The 18,421-nt window shown below is 42.1% G+C and overlaps 3 protein-coding genes across 3 annotated transcripts; 1 reads left to right on the top strand and 2 right to left on the bottom strand.

Annotated features, from left to right (window-relative positions):
• Positions 1-3,159: 3,159 nt before the first annotated feature.
• On the bottom strand, positions 3,160-6,907 carry LOC105042967 (uncharacterized zinc finger CCHC domain-containing protein At4g19190; the record flags this gene model as incomplete). Its single annotated transcript, XM_073256332.1, is given in 5 exon segments — positions 3,160-3,361; positions 4,342-4,461; positions 4,615-4,766; positions 6,396-6,458; positions 6,599-6,907. Coding segments are annotated over 5 exon segments (759 nt in total), but the record flags the coding sequence as incomplete, so codon positions are not given.
• Positions 6,908-7,075: 168 nt separating this feature from the next.
• LOC105042968 (RNA polymerase sigma factor sigB) lies at positions 7,076-13,349 on the top strand. The gene is made up of 7 exons (XM_010920352.4): positions 7,076-7,413; positions 7,776-7,936; positions 8,863-9,459; positions 10,376-10,606; positions 10,694-10,834; positions 12,556-12,756; positions 12,863-13,349. Exons 1-7 carry the CDS (start codon positions 7,326-7,328, stop codon positions 13,142-13,144), a joined length of 1,701 nt encoding a protein of 566 aa, XP_010918654.1. The 5' UTR covers positions 7,076-7,325; the 3' UTR covers positions 13,145-13,349.
• Positions 13,350-13,574: 225 nt separating this feature from the next.
• Positions 13,575-18,152, bottom strand: LOC105042969 (ABC transporter G family member 14). Its single transcript, XM_010920353.4, has 5 exons — positions 17,953-18,152; positions 16,938-17,775; positions 14,959-15,150; positions 14,671-14,849; positions 13,575-14,474 (listed from the first exon to the last, which is right to left on the bottom strand). Exons 1-5 carry the CDS (start codon positions 18,091-18,093, stop codon positions 13,824-13,826), a joined length of 2,001 nt encoding a protein of 666 aa, XP_010918655.1. The 5' UTR covers positions 18,094-18,152; the 3' UTR covers positions 13,575-13,823.
• Positions 18,153-18,421: the final 269 nt, after the last annotated feature.

Raw genomic sequence — 18,421 nt, 5'->3', positions numbered from 1 at the left:
TTATCATTGATGGATACTATGGGATTAATTACTGGAGCAAATCTATCTATTTCTTTGAGGTGCCTGAAAGTGTCAGCATATTTGGACATTTGGAAGATGACAGGACACAACATGACACAATTGAGCAATCTACATTGAAGTGCCCTGCTCATGTCGCAAAAAGGCCAATACTTTATACTTTGTTTTGGGGCAGATTCTTAGTTTCAAGTGCAAGACACTCTAAGCAAAGTGTCATTATGTTTCCAATATAAATTTACCCATGATAATCTACATACTCAAGAATCTTACACATCTTAAGTAACCTCAAATATACCTAAGGAATGACTGAAACAACCTACAAACTTATGATTATTATATTATTTTGTTTGTGAGGCAGTATATGTATCTCTCTTCCCCCTTTCCTTTTTAGTTTTCCTTTTTCTGAAGGGCATTGAAACAATAGCTTATCATTATATCATATATAAGTGTTGAAGTACTGGTAGCAGTACATACCCTGACAAGTACCTCGTGTGTATAGCATCATGGACTATCGTAATGTCCCAAAAACCCGGTTCTAGGTGTGATATACCATACTAACTTAGAATAGAACCAAGGTTTGCCATACCGTGCCGAACCGGCCGGTACACCCCATCTCGTACCGAACCGGCGGGGAACCGGTACGATTCGGCCGGTAAAATCGGTACACCGGCGGTACCGAAGAATAAAGAACGGAAAGTGAGAAAGAGAGAGAGGGGAGGGAAGGGAGGGAGGTGGGAGCCGCCGGAGGCCGGCGGTGGCCGGCTGCGGCCGTCGGAGGACTTCCGAGCCCCGTATCGCCCGATAGGACTTTCAAGAGAGCAAAAAAGAGAGAGAGCGCTCGGAGGGGGGGCGGAGAACCAACCGGACAGACGGTGCCTCTGTTGCGAGGCTCCCGTGGCCGGCGAGCCGACGCCGACGGCCTGAGGGCGATCGAGCGGGCGGAGCCCCTCCGCAGCTCCGCCTCCTTCTTTTTCGAAACAGACGACGTCTGTTTCGATTTTTTCTTTTTTTTTTGTTTTAAACTTATGAAGTCGGCAACTGGGTTGCCGACTTAAGAATTTTTTTTAAAAAAAAATAAAAATTGTGAAGTCGATAAATCATTTGCCGACTTCACTTAAAACCATGTTTTTAAAAAAAATTACGAAACCGGGGCGATGCCCCTGTTTCACGCCTGCGGCGCCGCGTGCGTGGATGGCGCCCTCCGACGGCCACGGCGGCCAGTCGGAGGCCGTCCGGCAGCTCCGCCGGCTCCTTCCCCTCCCTCTTTTTTTTTTCTTCCTCTTTCTCTCTCTTTATTTCTCTCGATTTCTCTCTTTTTTCTTTCGATTCGGATCGTCGGTTCGGTACGGTATGAAACCATACCGAACCGTACCGCCGGCCGATCGAAACAGCCGGCGGTACGGTTCAGCAAACCTTGCTTAGAACTAATACGAAAATCATATTCAGATTAGTACAGGCCCCATACCAACCAGTATAGATCTGTATCGAGCCATACCGAGATGAACAGGGGTACGTACTGATCCGTACCGATACAAAAAGTGAGAAAATGGCTCGAGAGTTGTCTTGATATGGGTGCATACTGTACTGTACCAACCCATACTATATCAAACCAACAATGTACCAACACGAATATACCATACCTGATACCAAGATTGCAAACCTTGTCTCGCATGCATTGGTAGGGTACCATACTGACACATGGTATGGCTCTTGGTTCTAACATGGCAAAAATGCAGTGCTTTACCATGTGCCAACATGGCATACAAGTACCTACACCTTACCAATATGGTGTAGTATGCACACGTATTCAAATCCTATATATATATATATATAATATATATATATATATATGGTTTGTGACCTCATGCCTCGATTTTTTAGAGGATGCAGCATTTGATGCTTGATGCATAGACATCTGATGGCTATTTTATGTGGGACCCAATGGAGCTTGCAGTTGAATATGAGTCAGATCTTGAGTCAAATAATGTAAGTTGGAATCCAAGATCCATTATAGATAAGTTGAGATTCCATATGTGATCAGGGAACGTTGTTTCATGTTGTTTGAGTCTTTATAATATGGGTCCACAGGGAGAAACGAATTATGGATGATCTATGAATTATAATAAATGAAGAAACTCCTTTGCGGAGATTCACCTCTAATATGCTCTTTTCCCTTTAATCTTGTCCTCTATCCCACCCGTTTATCTTCTCTTTCCTTCTACTTTCTCGCTGTTTTTGCTGTGGAAAAAGATAAATCCTTACATTTCATCAGATCCATAATTTGTTTCTGCTTATCTATACAATTTGAAGCCCTTGATCTATTGGACCGCATCAACATTTGGCACCAATGCCAAGTTTCCAGGTTCAAATGCAGAGGAGCATGTGACCAGACATAGAGGAAAATGCATGTCGCCAAGTGCAATACATGTACATTATCCTAAACTAAGGAGATGATGTGTGAACCCTCCTTAAACATCCAATTTGGCGGTAGGAAAGTAATACAAACGATTTCTTGTCCATAACTATTTTGCTTGACTACTTGCAAAATGAAGTCATTCATGATATTCCACTACTTTTATTTCAGCTATGTGGAATCTTTTTCTTCTTTTTTCTTTTTTAAAAAAAAAAACTTGACATTAAACATTATTTGACATTTATGGGTAGAGACTTGAAATTGCATTTTGATTTTCAGTTGTCTTTGTTACAGTTCATTTTATAAAGATTCATTATTCACCATAAAAATGAATATAAACATTTCTGCAAATCACATCACAAAAAGGGAGGTTTAAAATCCTCTGCTTCCTATACTGTGTGCAGATTATCTTATGTTCTGTGATATACATGTATAGGCAAAAATATATGTAACTAAGATCATTTTACTATCAATAGCTAAGCAACATTTCATATTTTTTTAATAAACATCGATAATTGAGGACATAGATACATGTGAAATTTCTATGGACTGGCTACCCGACGATAAGTAATGTAAAAAAGAAGAAAATAGGAACTTCTTGGCAATGGCAGTACACTAGTGGAAATGGATCTCTGCAGAAATGTTCCCTCCAAAATTAAAGTTTATATTCTTTTGAAAATCATCTGCTATAAAGTTTGCCATGAAAAGAAATATATAGTGATACTTGCCTCGCCAGCATCTGTGTGTGCCATTATAGCTGTTAGTGGATCATCCCTCTTCAGCCGCATCTCCTCATTGGGCATTATTGCATCTTTCAGGGGGCATTCACGGTCACCACTTTGGTGGCCATAGGTTCCACATCTTACGCATCTTACATTGCGAATTTCAACTCCAAATGGCTTGATCCTAACAGGTGCACCTGTATCTAGCCTACATAAAAGACATCAATTCAAGCACTCCATATAAGGAGATACACAAGGCAACTGGCTATACACATCATGGCTACAGGTTAGTCAATGGCAAACTTAAGGATAACAAGCTCTTGATTCCAAAAGATAAAGGATATTAGAATTTTAAATGGAGTAATGATATACAGGTCAAAGCAAAGAAGACCTGATTTGTTTTTTAAAACACATGGAAGAAAGCTAAATAAACAAGCACACATGCATGTATAAATGATATCTTTTATTTTTTATGTTTTTTTATTCTTCCATGATTCCCTTTCAGTTTGGGCAGAGACAAAACATATATTTTTTGAACAACCTGCAGAACGAATTCAGACACAGTGGAAATAAGAAGGAATCATACAAAACAAGATACTTACAGCACTAGAGAAATTCTTGATCATTAAATAGCATACCGTACATCTAACCTGGGAACCAACCTATGATGTCCATTAATATTTGTAATTTTTGGATAAAAGGCATACTAATCAATAGTTCATCAATTGCTAATTCCTCATGTTATCCCTCTTCGAAACTAATTTTAAAGTTCTTTAACAGTGTATTTTAGGAATGAAATAAATGTATTATAGATTTGTTGCATTTTAACATAAGATCAGCCACACACATCAGTCGGGCTGTTAAATACTGTCACAAGGTTTGAATAAACAATACTTGCAGTTGGAGATTCAGATATTGAGCCTCTTATGCTTTAGACCAGTTTATGAATACAGTAGAGAAGCTTTCATGAGGTCTTGAATTAAAATGTAATGTTTTTATTTCTGTATTCAGAAATCCTTATTTCTTCTTCTTTTTGCTTGCTTCTGGTCAGTCTCATGCTTATGTTATGTCTAATTTTTCTCAAGGACCTGTAGATTTTAATGCAGTACTAATCCATGTTTAAAAGGCCCATAGTGATTGTCATTCCCTGTCCTGTAGGTAACTTAAAATAGAATGCTTAAAGCATACCTGGGAGCATTTTTCAACACTTCAAATTCTTCTTCTGTTGGTAAAGGCCGACCGAAAACATCTTTCGGCCTGGCCTTCTTGTCTCCACCAGTCTGATTTTTGTCAGATCTTGTTTCAGGCCTACAAGAGCACATATTATGTTCAGCAGAAAATCAAAGCAAAAGAGCATTATCCATTACCCTGACTTGTAAATCACTATTGCATTTCTTGGATAAAGTATGAAAATCTTCAAACTGATCTCAGAAAATGAAACTTTGAAAAGGATGAGGATACATTGTAGAGGTGGTTCCACTTGTTGGATCTTGAGTGCTGTTACTTTGATCCAACCTCTTCTTTTCATCTGCAATCTCCGCAGCTTTGGCACTCTCCGCATTATAACCAGGTGGGCGGACATACATAAAACTCACAGCTTTCATCGTCTCCAGCTGGAAAAAAGAACAAAATCGAAGCATAAATGCAAAATCATGGAACAGCCAATAGCCTTAATAAAGCAAAATATTACAGATGTAACATGCCTATTTAGAACAAGTCAATAATATCCAAAGACCACTGATAATGCAAAGGATAAGAATCAAATGTTATGATTGCATGGATTTAGAACTCAAAGGCAACAAAACCTTTCTCAAATGCATGTGAAGCAAGCACTATACATAAAATGCATAAAAGAAAATTCAATTTTGTAATGAGATCAGTAGGATGGTCTTGCATTCACTACTTTGCCTAAGGAAAATATGGCAAGTGTCAGTAAGGGAAACAGATACAGTATCAGATGATTAACACACGGAAGTTTGATCAATCACTGGGAAGCAGGATATCTGTATGGTTATTATCAAGCCTTCATGGATAAGCATGTTCAATTTTGTCAGTGAAAATATGGGCTTCAAAGCGTAAAAAGGGATACAGCCAGCAAGGAGAATCTTTGAGATCTATATGTACGCATGTACACATATATGTGTGTATGCATATATATGCATATATATTCTTATTTCCTTTTTTCAAATGGCAATAAACAAGACTCAATTACATAGGAAAAAAAGGACAAGAAGGTAACAAGATTGGTACCTCCTTACCAAGGCGGTGTAGCGAGGAAAGCAACAAAAACAACCAAATTCCTCCAGGCTATGATACATTTCTAGTCTTTAATCAAAGGATGCACTAGACCACTAGAGAAAGCAGGAAAGAACATATGTAAATTACCAATCAAGTTGATTTTTCTCCTGTAAGTCCACTAGCAAGCTTTACAACCACCTTTTAACACTTTTCTTCATACTCATATTCCTTTCCCCACATGTTTGACCACATTGTGTGGGTGCTATCCTTAACTAATCTCCCCATTGGTATTTGTTGTCCTATTAGGCCACTGAATGAATCACAAATAGAAGTAATGGTGAACCACAAAAGTTGTATAGCCATATGTTCTCCCACTTGGTTTTGGAAGAAAAACACAGTGAAGGTCGCTTTTTCCCTGCAGCTATGACAGGCCAGAGCTCCTGCCTGAATCGATATATATATATATATATAAAAGACTGCTCTTGAACTTGTGATAAAACATATGAATTCCAAGGCAATATCTAGAAGACAAATCATGTGCAAAGAAGAAATCTGGAACAACATCCTCAAAATTCAAGAGAAACTGCAAAGGAGCTCGGGCAATCAAACTCCAGAAGATGTAGATCTACAGCTTGGATCTTCTTAGAATTTAAATCTGTTGCCTTCATAATTTGAACTCAACCTGCAATTCCAGGTTCCCTATTTTGTATAAGACTATAAACCCTAATTTCATGTTACCGCAATCATATAACCTCCGAAGTGCAACGTTCCTATCTCCCAAACAACACTTACCTAACAGAAAAACCTAATTTTTCCTTCGTTATCCTCCTCACAACATCTTCACCAACCCCACCCGGACCCAACATAATTAAGGGGGAAAAGAAGAAAGAAATGAAGGAAGAGAAAAGATAGAGTCTTTTCAAGTGCAATTTATTTCCCTCGCAGTTAATACACCAGTCCACCATAACCTGGAGTCCAGCAATCATGGATGCAAATTTTGTTACCTTCTCCTTCTCTTCCTTGGAGAAGAGCGCCGTCTGACGGAAAAACTCCTGCTCCTGAGCAAACTGTATCAAATGGAAGGGAAGACAGCGGATAGGATTAGCATTTTATACCACGAGAAGAAGAATAAGGAGAAGGCAGAGAAGAAGGAGAGAAATCGATGATGAAGACGATGAGATGGGACGGGCAACATTAAAAGTATCACCTCGCGGGCGACCTCCTCGGCGCGGCGCATGCGGTTGGCGTGGGTCTGCTCGGCGATCCACTTGCGGCGCTGGTTGGGGTAGGACAAAGGGTGCCATGGCTTCTGGTTGAGGTAGGAGTGGCTCCACGCCGTCCCGGCCTTGGTCTTGTAGTCCACCTCCCCCTCCTTCTCCATCGGCTTCTTCCCCAGCCTCATCCCTCCCCCCGTCACCTCCTCCTCCATCTCTCCCTATCCCTCTCTTCCCTTCTCTGTTCTCTATCTCCCTCTCCCTCTAGATGGGGATGGCGGAAGAAGAAAGAAAGGAGGATGGAGCCACGGAGGTGATGAAACCATCTCGACTCGGGAATACATCGATTGGACCGGGTTAAGTGGAGGATGGTCGAGGTGAACCGGTCTGGTCGGTTCGCCGGGGGGAGGCGGGTCAATTTTTTGGTTTTCCTTTTCTTATCTCTTCGACCGCTACCAGCTAGCTCTCAAAGGCAAGTCGTCGTGTTGGAAGTTGAACCAGGCCTTCTCGCTCTGTTCCTTATCCGTTTCCTCATCCCACCGCCTCTCACGTTCGCCCAGGCGCTCTCTCTGTCTCTCGCGGAGGAAGAAGAACAGAGGATGAAGTTTTAGGAAACACCATCTTATCTTGCTTCTCCTCATATCATCTCCTGTATTCAGTAACAAAAGAAGAAAAGAAGGGAGAGAGAGAGAGGAGGAGGAGGAGAGGAGAGTCGTGGGGATGGCGTGCCTGGTGCCACAGTTCAAGTGCCCCTCTATTTCCCCCGAAGCCCATTTCAGATCAGTCTCCCACCTCCCCTCACTTAACTGTAAGTTGTCTTCCAAAAGCTAATCTCTTGGTAGTATCTACCGCTTTTTTTTTTTTTTTGTTTTTTTTTAAAGAGAAAAAAAAGAGGGCATACGTACAAAATTCAAGAATGGTGGTTTCTTTGTACCATTATTCATGTGAGTAGGGTGGAAAGCATGATATGAAATCCTCTTGGAATCTGATTAAATTTCTGAATCATGCTGTGGTTTTATCAACAATTTTCATTTTGGTACTAGAAAGGAAAAAGATTGATGGAGAATTAGATGCATGATGATTCTTAAGTTGTGCATTCTGTCGATCTTTCAAAGAATTGAGGGATGCTGACAAATTCTTTGTCTATGCGTCGGGTTTCTGTTTCTGCAGCAAAGGCTAGAGATTCTGTTTGTTTTCGAAGTCAATGTGTTTCGACACAGACTGCAGCTGTGATTGACATTCAGCGTATACCTTCTTTGGAAGCTCGTTCGAACTCCTTGGATGATACAAGACCCTTGACATATGTAGGATCCGTTGGTCCACCAATGAAGGTTCGAGTTGGCTTTCTCTTGAAGTGTTGTAGAAATGTTTTTTTCACAAGGTTGAATTTAGTTTTGGTTTGTGGTGGCTAAATTCACTCATTTGAATTGATTAATAAAGTCAGTGGTGGTTGAGAAAATGATATAGGAAAGACATGCTAGTGAGGGTTTTGGCAATGTTCAATGGAAAAATTGTAAATTACTTTGCCATGATATCTCTGTAGTTCGAATGGGAAAATAAACAAGTGTCGAGTAAGTAAAATTCAAATCTGAGAAGAATACCAAGAAGGAAAATTTAAGCGGCCTAATGTGTGGGGAGAAAATTCTACTCAATGTTCCATATGGACAGGAGTTTTTCTCATTTATTTCTTCAATGAATAACAGTTCTCTTTGACTCGATCTAGCATTATAGTTAATATCATCAATGAAAGATTCATTTTTTAAGCAAATTTAGAGTTTAAAAATCTATCTCTACAATAATAGATTAATTAGGTGTTCCACATCCTGGTTCTGAAATTTACTATTTACAAAGATAGTAGCGAGACAGAATTATGGCTGCATTGCTTTCAGATATACACACCCTGGCTCTGAATTTATTATTCACAAAGATAATAGCGAGACAGAATTATGGCATTGTAATTTGGATAGCATTGTCTAACTAAGCATGTGTATGCTTTCCTGTTAACCTAAAGTGATTCAGTAACAAAACTATACAAATAATAGTGCCAAACATTATAAGAAACATTTTTGCTTTTCTCTATTCTTCGCACGTCAAAAAACCGGCATAGTTTATCTCTGCCCATATTTTGTTTGACACTCTTATTCAAACTCTAACTTGAGGTTACTGGGTTTGGAAAACAACCAAACTGTAGCTCATTTAGGGACAATGTGTATACTTCTTTATTTATCCATTTCTTTTCTTCTTTCAATTTGTGCAGACCGGTATTGAAGCAACCCTAGCCACAGAAACACTTCTCACAGGTGAAGAGGCAGTTGTAGCCGCAGCTGCTGCAGAGGCAGTTGCCCTTGCTAGAGCAGCAGTTGAAGTTGCCAAAGATGCGGCTCAGATTATCAGAAATGACCCATCTGTAAAATTGGAAAAGTCAGAGGATTTTTCATCTGAAGCTGATGCCTTCTGGCTCGAGAGGGTCAGACATAATGAAATGGGATTGATTCGCACCACCCACCATTCTACTCCAACTGATACTGAGCCCCATGAGGCCAAAGATCCATCTCAAGACATAGATGTTTCCAATTTAACAAATAATGAACTTCAGTCCCAACAAATGCAGTACCCTGAAAGCATAGCTGTGAGATCTGGACGTCAAACTGAGAGAAAAGCTAGAAGAGCAAGGGCAGAAGAGAAGGCTGCTGTTAGCGTTATCCCTATCAAGTCTGGATCAAGTAGCAAGAAAAAGCGCTCAGCTTTTCAGGAGATTGATTATTCAGATCCTTTGCATTACTTGAGGGGTACGACAAGCACATCAAAGCTTCTCACAGCTGCTGAAGAGCTAGAGTTGTCCAAAGGAATTCAAGTAAGCGCTAGTGCATTAGTAGGTTTTAAGGACATATCTGGTATTCCTCATTTATTGAGGCATTGTTAATGACTAAAGAAAGGATTATAGTGCCATCATTCTGATCATCATGGACCAGCACATACCATTCCAAGCCTGGATGTTGTTCAGTGCCAGTGTAAGCCAAGTGTTGGCATCACATCAGATTTCATGTCTTGGGTGGTGCCAATGCCAGACTGGCACAGCACCAGCACAGAGCACTTAAAAGCCTTGGATTTTCCTTTTTTGTTTCCTTGTACTAACATGCATCACTGTCTGTCACTAGCTTTCTAGAGAGTGATAGCAGAAATTCATCGCCATGAAGTAACAAAGATTGTGTGCACCGAGAGATCCAAGCAATAGATGGACCAGAGTAGTTCTAAATTTAAAATTATTAGCTTTGTCCTCCTTCCATCGATTTGTTGTTATGGATCTACATCATTTCATTTCCTAAGTCCTCCAAATCCAAAGTTTCCTCCTAATTCTTTCACCATACTTTCAATCAAGAGTTTGGTGCTCTTTTCCTCCTGTTTTATAACTTGTTAACCTCAAATAGAGACCCCCTGCTAATTGGACTTCTCCAGATTACATAAATTGATAACGTGAACATGTTAATCTTCATGTACATTTGTTTACATCTTTCATTCTTCTATATTCTTTGTTGCTCCTAAGCTCTTGCTGATGTTCTCATTTCTAGATATTTAATTATGATGCACGTTTGCATAATATTCTCATCTTTATTGTGCTGTCTTATGCTCAGGTTCTCCTCTTGCTCAACATTTCAACTAACATTCCTTGGTCTGTTCCTGGAGGACCATATTTTATCATGTCATATTTGCCAATCAAAGCTGCGTTTTTTATCTAATTCATGCTGTCTTTTGGGAATGAATGTGAACAGGACCTGTTAAAGCTGGAAAAACTCCGAGAGGAGCTTGCAGAACGACATGGTGGCCAACCAACCTTTGCTCAATGGGCAGCAGCAGCTGGAGTTGATCAAAGGACACTAAGGAAGCGGTTAAATTATGGAGGATTTTGCAAGGACAAAATGATCAAAAGTAACATACGACTTGTTATATCTATTGCAAAAAACTATCAGGGTGCAGGAATGAACCTTCAGGATCTTGTTCAGGTGCTTGTGGGTTCTGCCTGGGAATGATTGCAAACTTTACGGTTGTGTCTAGCTTCATTATGTTGATTTTGAGTATTTGTTTTACAGGAAGGATGTCGTGGCCTAGTAAAGGGTGCTGAAAGGTTTGATGCTTTGAAGGGGTTTAAGTTTTCCACATATGCACATTGGTGGATCAAACAAGCAGTTCGCAGATCTCTTTCAGAACAATCTAGGACAATTCGCTTGCCAGTAAGTCCTCGTCTGACATGATCCACATGGATTTTAGCATTATCATTACCTGTTGTTCTTGAAGTTGGATGAATGTAGATAAGTCATATTAAAAATTTGATAACTTCTGCATATCATGCACTTTAAAAAAAAAAAAAAAAAAAGAAGAAGTAAAAAAAGGAGAAATGTAGATATCCTTTTTTTTTTTTTTTGTAAAGAAAGTGTAAATATCCTTAAAAGTTAAATAGAGAACAAATATGAAGCTGCAGTTTTGACCAGTGAAAGGATGGTCTAGAATGGTAGGACGAAGATCTTTATGATTGCTTGAAGATTTCAATCAGCTGTTTTGTATGTTGGTTGCTGCCATTTGGAATCTGGATGAATCAACTGTTATTCTCCTTCCATTCTTCTGATAAATCCCTATGTTTTTATCTTTCCAAAATGAGAAAAGGATGTGCCTCCTTCATACTGGGATAGAGGCTTGTCACCTTGTTTCTGTCTTTCATCATTAGATATATCTTTGTTGGGTTCTTTAAAAAAAAATAAAATAAAAAAAATAAAAGAAGAAGAAGAAAAAGAAGAAGAAGGATCATAAAGAAGCGATTCTGTTACAGCTGTTTGTGTTTTCTAGGTGCCAAAGAGTTCTCTTGAGCTGTCCTGGGATTTCTTTCAAAAACAAAGTGGGAAAAACTGCAGGATCTTTTTACATTCAGCATCTAATTCTGTATGATCACAGGAAGTGGGCTTTTGGAATGAATAGAGATATTATTGTGAGACCTCTGAAACACTTGGCAATGTACAAAAAGTATTTTTAGGTCCATGGTTCACTTTTGGTTAGATATTCTACTGTTTAAACGCGCTGAGAAAAGCTTTTTTGATCAGAATGGCATTGCTGTTATGCAGAGGACTTGTAGATCTGGGTGCCTTATCATTAGAGCAACTTGAGGAATCGTATGATGCTTGAATATAGTTTGATGCTTTTATGGAGCATTAAGTGCAGGATTATAAGCATGTTGCATTCCATTAGCCTTAGATTGCGAAATATGTAGGATGTATGGGAGTTGTGACTGCTGTCTTTATTATTTTGTCATGTTTCAGCATGTAAGCATTTGTTGGGCCACATGGAGATGATAGTGCAACATGAGATGTTACAACTGAAAAAGTAGAAGGTAGGTTTTCTTTTCTTTTCTTTGACCAATTTTAATTAGGCTATTGAAGGGAAAGAGATCTGTTTCTTACCAGAGTTTCGTAATTTAGCTCTATAAGTCTCAATCATCAACCGCCTTCCCCTTAGTGGAATTGGAGTTATCCTGATTGAGTTCTTGGGTTGTTACGGCCCTTTCAGGATTGCAGGTGATTTAAGATGCTGGAGAGATTACAGTAATCTGGGCCAAGTTGTTACTAATCTTTGTTGTCTTTTTTTTCTCTTTTTGCTGAGTTCAAATTATTTGAGTCGCTATCAGCAATCCAGATCTTCATATTCCAAATTATCTTCTTGAAGATACAAAGCAAAACTAGTCAAAGAGTATTATGCTATCATCTAAATGACCAAGTAGAATAAGACCAAATAAACTATTCAGTTACATAAACTGGAGATTGATTTGTGTGCTAAAATTTGAATTTGTTTTCCCTCCATCCTGTTTAAATTGGACAGCCAGTTGTATGTTATAGAGTTGATTGCCAATTGGTTCTTCATGTATAACATATCTTTTTTATCTCTCTTAATATTCTGTATTGAGCAGATCCACATGGTTGAAGCTACTTATCGGGTACGGGAGGCTAAAAAGCAGCTTTACAGTGAGAATGGAAGGCATCCTGATTATGAAGAAGTTGCAGAGGCAACAGGGCTGTCAATGAAGAGGCTTAATGCGGTTATGCTAACCCCTAAAGCCCCAAGATCTTTAGACCAGAAGATTGGTATCAACCAAAGCCTAAAGCCTTCGGTCTGTGCATCATCCTTTTTCTTATCCTCTTGTATATTTTTGAAGATCATTCTCTTTCTGATCTTCTGCACCGGGTTTTGACTGATGTGTCCTGCTTTCTTTCCAGGAAGTTATAGCAGATCCCAAGGCTGAAACATCGGAAGAAATACTCATAAAGCAATTTATGAAGCAGGATCTGAATAAGGTACTGGATACTCTAAATCCAAGGGAAAAGCAAGTGGTCAGATGGAGGTTCGGGCTGGAGGATGGGATGACAAAGACACTGCAAGAAATTGGAGAGTTGATGGGTGTGAGCAGAGAAAGGATTCGACAGATTGAATCGAGTGCCTTTAGAAAATTGAAGAGCAAGAAGAGGACAAGGCATTTGCAGCAGTATGTAATCTCGTAAGGTTTCATTCAGCCCCCAAATTCTCAGCTGCCTGGTTCTTTTCTTTTCAACCAGCAATCGGGATTTACATATTCCATTCCTCCTTATTTTGTATGTCTAATATTTGGTAGATTTCAAACATGAAGAATCTGTTGTTCAGAGAACTGTAATTCTTTTAAGAAATTTCAAGAATTAATAGTGATTCACCCAATTTCGAAAGTCAAAAGTGCCTTCGGACTTCTATTTCTGTTTTGAATCATTTCTGTTAAGTAGATTTTATTACTGACAAAAGCTCTATAACACTTGTATGGCTACCAGAAGCAACAGAACATTTCTTCCATGAAAAACTAGTCATCCATTATTTTCTGTGCCATGATTTCTGATATCAGATTACCTTCATACTTATTTTATTTATCAATTACAATATCAAAATTTGATTGTAGTTCTGCAATCCTACAATACATTGGTCACTGGTAGATTTTACTCATAGGCAGTTCTCTCATAATGAGGAAGCTCAAAGCATTTAATTATTTGTCTTCTCTGGGGGCCTCTGGCTTAGTGTTATTCATTAGTTGGAAAAAAGAAATGAACCTTTGCTCATTGGCTCATTGGTGATGCTCTGTGTATCTCTTTCTTGAGTCTGGTCGCTGAAGGGGCAATGTGGAGAGCATGCAGGTTGGACATGGTGACTTCCTCTTCCTTACCTGTGCTGCAGGCGGTGCAATGCCAGGTAAGCGATGAGCCGGTAGCCCATGAGCATGAGTGCCATGATGCTTGCATCCACCCACAGATGGTTCAGTCCCACTGACTTGATTGCAGGGAACTCCACCACCGGGCACATGACTCCAGGCGAGCACTCGTAGGAGTCGTTCTCATTGAACTGCACCCCAAGGAGGAGCTTGTAGCAATAGAAGCTGTAACTCAAGTACTTGAGCCAGACAATGAAGGGGGGTATCTGTTGGACATAATAACCGCCGGCGATGAGGAAGACCAAAGTGGTGACAGAGGCAAGGGTGGTGGCCTGCTTAACATTCATGAGGAGTGCACCCATGGCCAGGCCGAGGCTCTGGGAGACAAGGACGCTGAAGAGGACAACTATAAGGGAGAGGATGAAGGCTGTGGGATGTGGCTTGAGGCCACCCATCCAGTATATTATGAGAACGAAGGCGGTGGGGAGGGCGAGCTCCATGGGAAGGTCGCCAGCAGTGCGAGCTAAATAGTAGGAGGAGAGGTGATACATGCCAGAGGACCGCTCTTTGATCAGCATGGGCCGCTCTTGGGGGAAGGTGAACACTGCATTGTAGAGGGGGAAGAAGCCCCAGAACACTGAGAAGAAGAAGAGTAGTGCCGTCTGCCAGGCAAATGCATGCAACACGGTGAGTTTCAGAGAAAGTCTTAATAGCAAGAAGGTTTTTCCAGATTCATATGATATGGGCTCTCAAATTCAATTCAATGTATAAAGTTTGTGAGTATTGGAGGCGAAGATCATGTTTGGTTGAAGAAAAGATTGCTCGGAAGAAAATGAGGAAGAGATGCAGGTTAATTACCTTGTCCTGGATATGTGATGGTGGGGTATTCCACCAAAGGAGCCCTCCGAGGGTGGCCACACTCAGGACCTGAAAGATCCTTAGTTTGTTGAAAGCTTCATACCTTCTCTCTTTAAGCCCTCTCCTCAGCAGCACCTTGAATTGCTCGCACCAGCTTGTGCACCACTGCTCCCTCCTGGCTGCATGCATCAGCCGCCCCCACCATATAATTAAGCGTGTAAATGATGAGATATCATAGTGCTACTATGCATGAGTTCAGTGACAAAACAAGTGTTTTAGAAAGCTCACCAGCAATGGCTACATCTCTGCTGTAGCCGTAGTTGGTCGGATCTACACTACAGAGCTCAGCTTTCAATCGGGTGGCAATATTGCGGTCGTAGGCGGAGATGAGCTCCTCCCTTACTGCCTTCGGCTCCCGTTCTATGGTAACAAGAGCCTCTCCAGTCTCGGCTGCTTGCTGAGAATCCGGTGGTGCAATTCCTGAACCACGCATCACCATACATTGTCATGCACATAGCATTCGTGCAAGTAAAATGAATAGTTCCCATCTCTGTTGGTCCGACAGTTCATTGTTTGACCATCAGTGATGTATCACACCAACTCTGATGGATAGTGTAATTTTTATTGGGCTACATGGTTGGACAAATTTTTCATGTGCCCTGTATTCCTTGTTACTCTAGCAAATCTCCCAGGCAGAGGAGGTGATGGTTTCTATCTGATTTTATTTAAGTGAATCAACTAATCAATGGTCTTGTCATTACAGTTCATTCATCAAAAGCTTCCAATCTTGTGGGATGTAGCTGTCTCGATTTTCCTATATAGTTGGGTGTGCCGTCATTTCATTCCGTCCTGATATTTGAGATACTGGATAATGATGAGATCTATTCTGACACGTGGGATGGTATTCTATTCTAATGCTTCACAAGATGTTTCGTTGGAATTTGAATCCTTGCATCTGTTATAAGATAGCTTGAGCTCGCATTTTATCCGTCTTGTTTGTTCCCGCACAGAAGTAAGAACATGTATTATTTGGGGGGCACGGTCATCATTCTGATGTCGTGCATTTCAAGCCTAGCTACCAAGATTGGTATCCGCTGTTAGCTTTGAGCCTAAAGCAACAACATCGCACCCGATCCCTGCTTTTCTTCGGATGTGATGCCATGTTCGCTCCACCGTGCTCAGAGGAGGTATGGCTTTGCAAGCGCACAGTGGATGATGGATGTGGTGGCCAAAAGGAGATTCTCGTGCATGCATCTGAAACTTGGGAAATAGCATTGCTCCAGGGCTCAAATCTCACACCCAACAAGTGCTTCCTAAAAGCTGAGACGACTCGAGCATCTCTCGGGGTCCATCTTAGCAGTGCCTAACTCTCCTATCCTGACTACCTATAAATATTTTTCCCAAGAAATGTTGTTCAACGTCTTATCACTTTCCTTCAGAGAAAAGTATATCTTGTACTGATGTTAATCTTACAATTATATTTATGGGATACTGTAATCTGCTTGATGGAATATTTTGCTATCCTAAAGGTCTTTGATCCTCCTCATCTCTTTTGCTCTATTCAATCTCTATCACTACTACTATCTGAAGCCAGACATTGGATTTCATTAGTTCAACCTCTCATTGTTGCTTGTGCATCGGTCAAAGACGAATGAATTGAATGGAATAGGTATGTCGATGTCCTATCATGTTCAATTACTCACTCGAATCTCTGCTAATATTCGCTTGTGGTGGTTGATGGAACCAAATCGATTCTACGCAAAGAGGAGAGAATCTCTATCTTGAGTTCCAATGGCATATCAGGAACCAACAGAAGCGAAAGCATGCTGACCGGTCTATCAGCCAGCTCGCTATTGAGAAGTGAGCATGAGCTGATCCACTGTTGTTGAGGTGAGTACCAGATTAATTTTTCAGTGTAAAATACTGATGCAGCATCAATATGATGTATATGGTACACTAAGTCTACCTACCCAAGACCCATCATGCCAATCCTAACCAACGACGATGTTGGAAGTGCATGTGGGACTAGGGTCAGCTATCAACTTGATCCGTGTCTCCACCCGTCGTCCCCAGTCCAACGAGCATTCCCCTAGTGGGCTTCCCGTGGTGCTCCCGTGGGCCCCCGCCTTGGGTGCTCCTGTGGGTCCCCCGCCCGGAAAGCATACGTACCCTCTCTCTCACCCTTGGGCCAGAGCGTGCCCCAGTCGGCCAGACGGTACTGGTGGCAAAGTAATACAAGTTGCGAGCGAGCAAGGAACGTAACGTACCGTTGGCGAGGTCGAGGAGGACGTCGGCGGGGTTGAGGGTGAGCGGCGACGAGAAGCCGATGGAGGCGAAGTACTCGAGCGCCGCCGCGGCGCGGCCGTAGTAAATTGGGCTCCCCTCCACCGACAGCACCACCACCTTGTCGAACATGTGGTACAGCCGGCTCGACGGCTGATGAATCGTCGTCACCACCGTCCTCCCGCCCTCCGTCGCCAGCCGCTTCAGCGTCGTCACGATCCTCGCCGCCGTCGTCGAGTCGAGCCCCGATGTCGGCTCGTCGAGAAGCAATAAGCTCGGGTTGATGAGCATCTCCTGGCCGATGCTGACCCGCCGGCGCTCGCCGCCGGAGACGCCCCGGACGAGGGGGCCGCCGATCATGGTGTGGGCCACCCGGGCCAGGCCCAGCTCGGCCATGACCTGGTGGGCCTGGCGGACCTTCTCCGCCCGGCCCAGCGAGCGGGGAAGGCGGAGCAGCGCGGTGAAGACCAGCGTCTCCGCCACGGTGAGGTGCGGGTACAGCACGTCATCCTGGGCCACGAAGCCGGTGCGGCGCTTCATGGGCCCGGAGAAGGGGAGGCCGTTGTAGGTGATCTTGCCGGAGAGCTTCCCGGGGAGGCGGCGCCCCCCGAGGGCGGTGAGCAGCGTGGTCTTGCCGCTGCCGGATGGGCCCAGCATGGCGAGGATCTCCCCCGGGCACACCACCCCGCTGATGCCGTTCAATATCGTCTTCTCCGCTAGGCCGGCGCCGCCGCCGCCTCCACCGCCACAGCAGCAGCAAAACAGCCCTGGACTTTTGCTGCTGTGGTGACCCACCTTCACCTTGTACACCACCTCCTCAAACTGACAATAATTATCAGTAGAAATCAAACATTATCAAAGTTTTGAATTTAAATAATTCATCATTGATTTTTTTGAACCGTTAAATTATGTATGCTAAATTTAATATATAATATATTATGCAATTAATTTCAAAACGGATGCATGCATGCATACATACATCATACATATTCTCAATACCTTAAGGATGACGGGGAACACCAAAGTGGCAGGCGGGAGGTGGCGAGGATTTGAATGAGGGGTTGGACATGCGACGACGGTCGTGTTGGCTGCGGGCTGGTTTGGATCGCCTCCGCCACGCTCGGGCTCGTGAGGTGGCATGGTAATTGTGTCAGTTTTAGCTTGAAAGAAGAGGAGGAGGTCTTGTTCTGGTGGTTAGGAGCTGGAGTTTTAGCTGAGAAGAAGCACACATACAAGTCTCTTATATACATGGGAGGGAGGGAGGGAGAGTGGGGGACCTACCAATTTGCTTTGTTGCACTAACTTTTGCCTCAAGGAGGCAAGCATGCTTAGTTAACACTTTTTTGGGTATGTATGGAAGATGATGAAGTAAAATATACGTGTTGTATGGGAGTTGGGTTGGCGTGGGTCTTTGTGTGGTTAATGAATTGGAGTGATCATTGTGTGAGGACGGAGCCTCTTGGAGGGC

This window comes from Elaeis guineensis, chromosome 4 (assembly GCF_000442705.2).
Source record: "Elaeis guineensis isolate ETL-2024a chromosome 4, EG11, whole genome shotgun sequence".
Classification (NCBI taxonomy): domain Eukaryota; kingdom Viridiplantae; phylum Streptophyta; class Magnoliopsida; order Arecales; family Arecaceae; genus Elaeis; species Elaeis guineensis.
The sequence above is the reverse complement of the archived record's forward strand: the minus strand, read 5'-3'. Positions and strand labels throughout refer to the sequence as shown.

Excerpts from the sequence above, each read along its gene's own strand:
- LOC105042968 (XM_010920352.4), top strand. The coding sequence starts at position 7,326 with ATGGCGTGCCTGGTGCCACAGTTCAAGTGCCCCTCTATTTCCCCCGAA. Across the intron at positions 9,460-10,375 it reads AGTTGTCCAAAGGAATTCAA|GACCTGTTAAAGCTGGAAAA; the intron begins GTAAGCGCTAGT and ends GAATGTGAACAG. Across the intron at positions 10,607-10,693 it reads ACCTTCAGGATCTTGTTCAG|GAAGGATGTCGTGGCCTAGT; the intron begins GTGCTTGTGGGT and ends TTTGTTTTACAG.
- LOC105042969 (XM_010920353.4), bottom strand. The coding sequence starts at position 18,093 with ATGCCACCTCACGAGCCCGAGCGTGGCGGAGGCGATCCAAACCAGCCC. Across the intron at positions 17,776-17,952 it reads TGTTCCCCGTCATCCTTAAG|TTTGAGGAGGTGGTGTACAA; the intron begins GTATTGAGAATA and ends AATTATTGTCAG. Across the intron at positions 14,850-14,958 it reads CAGAGATGTAGCCATTGCTG|CCAGGAGGGAGCAGTGGTGC; the intron begins GTGAGCTTTCTA and ends TGATGCATGCAG.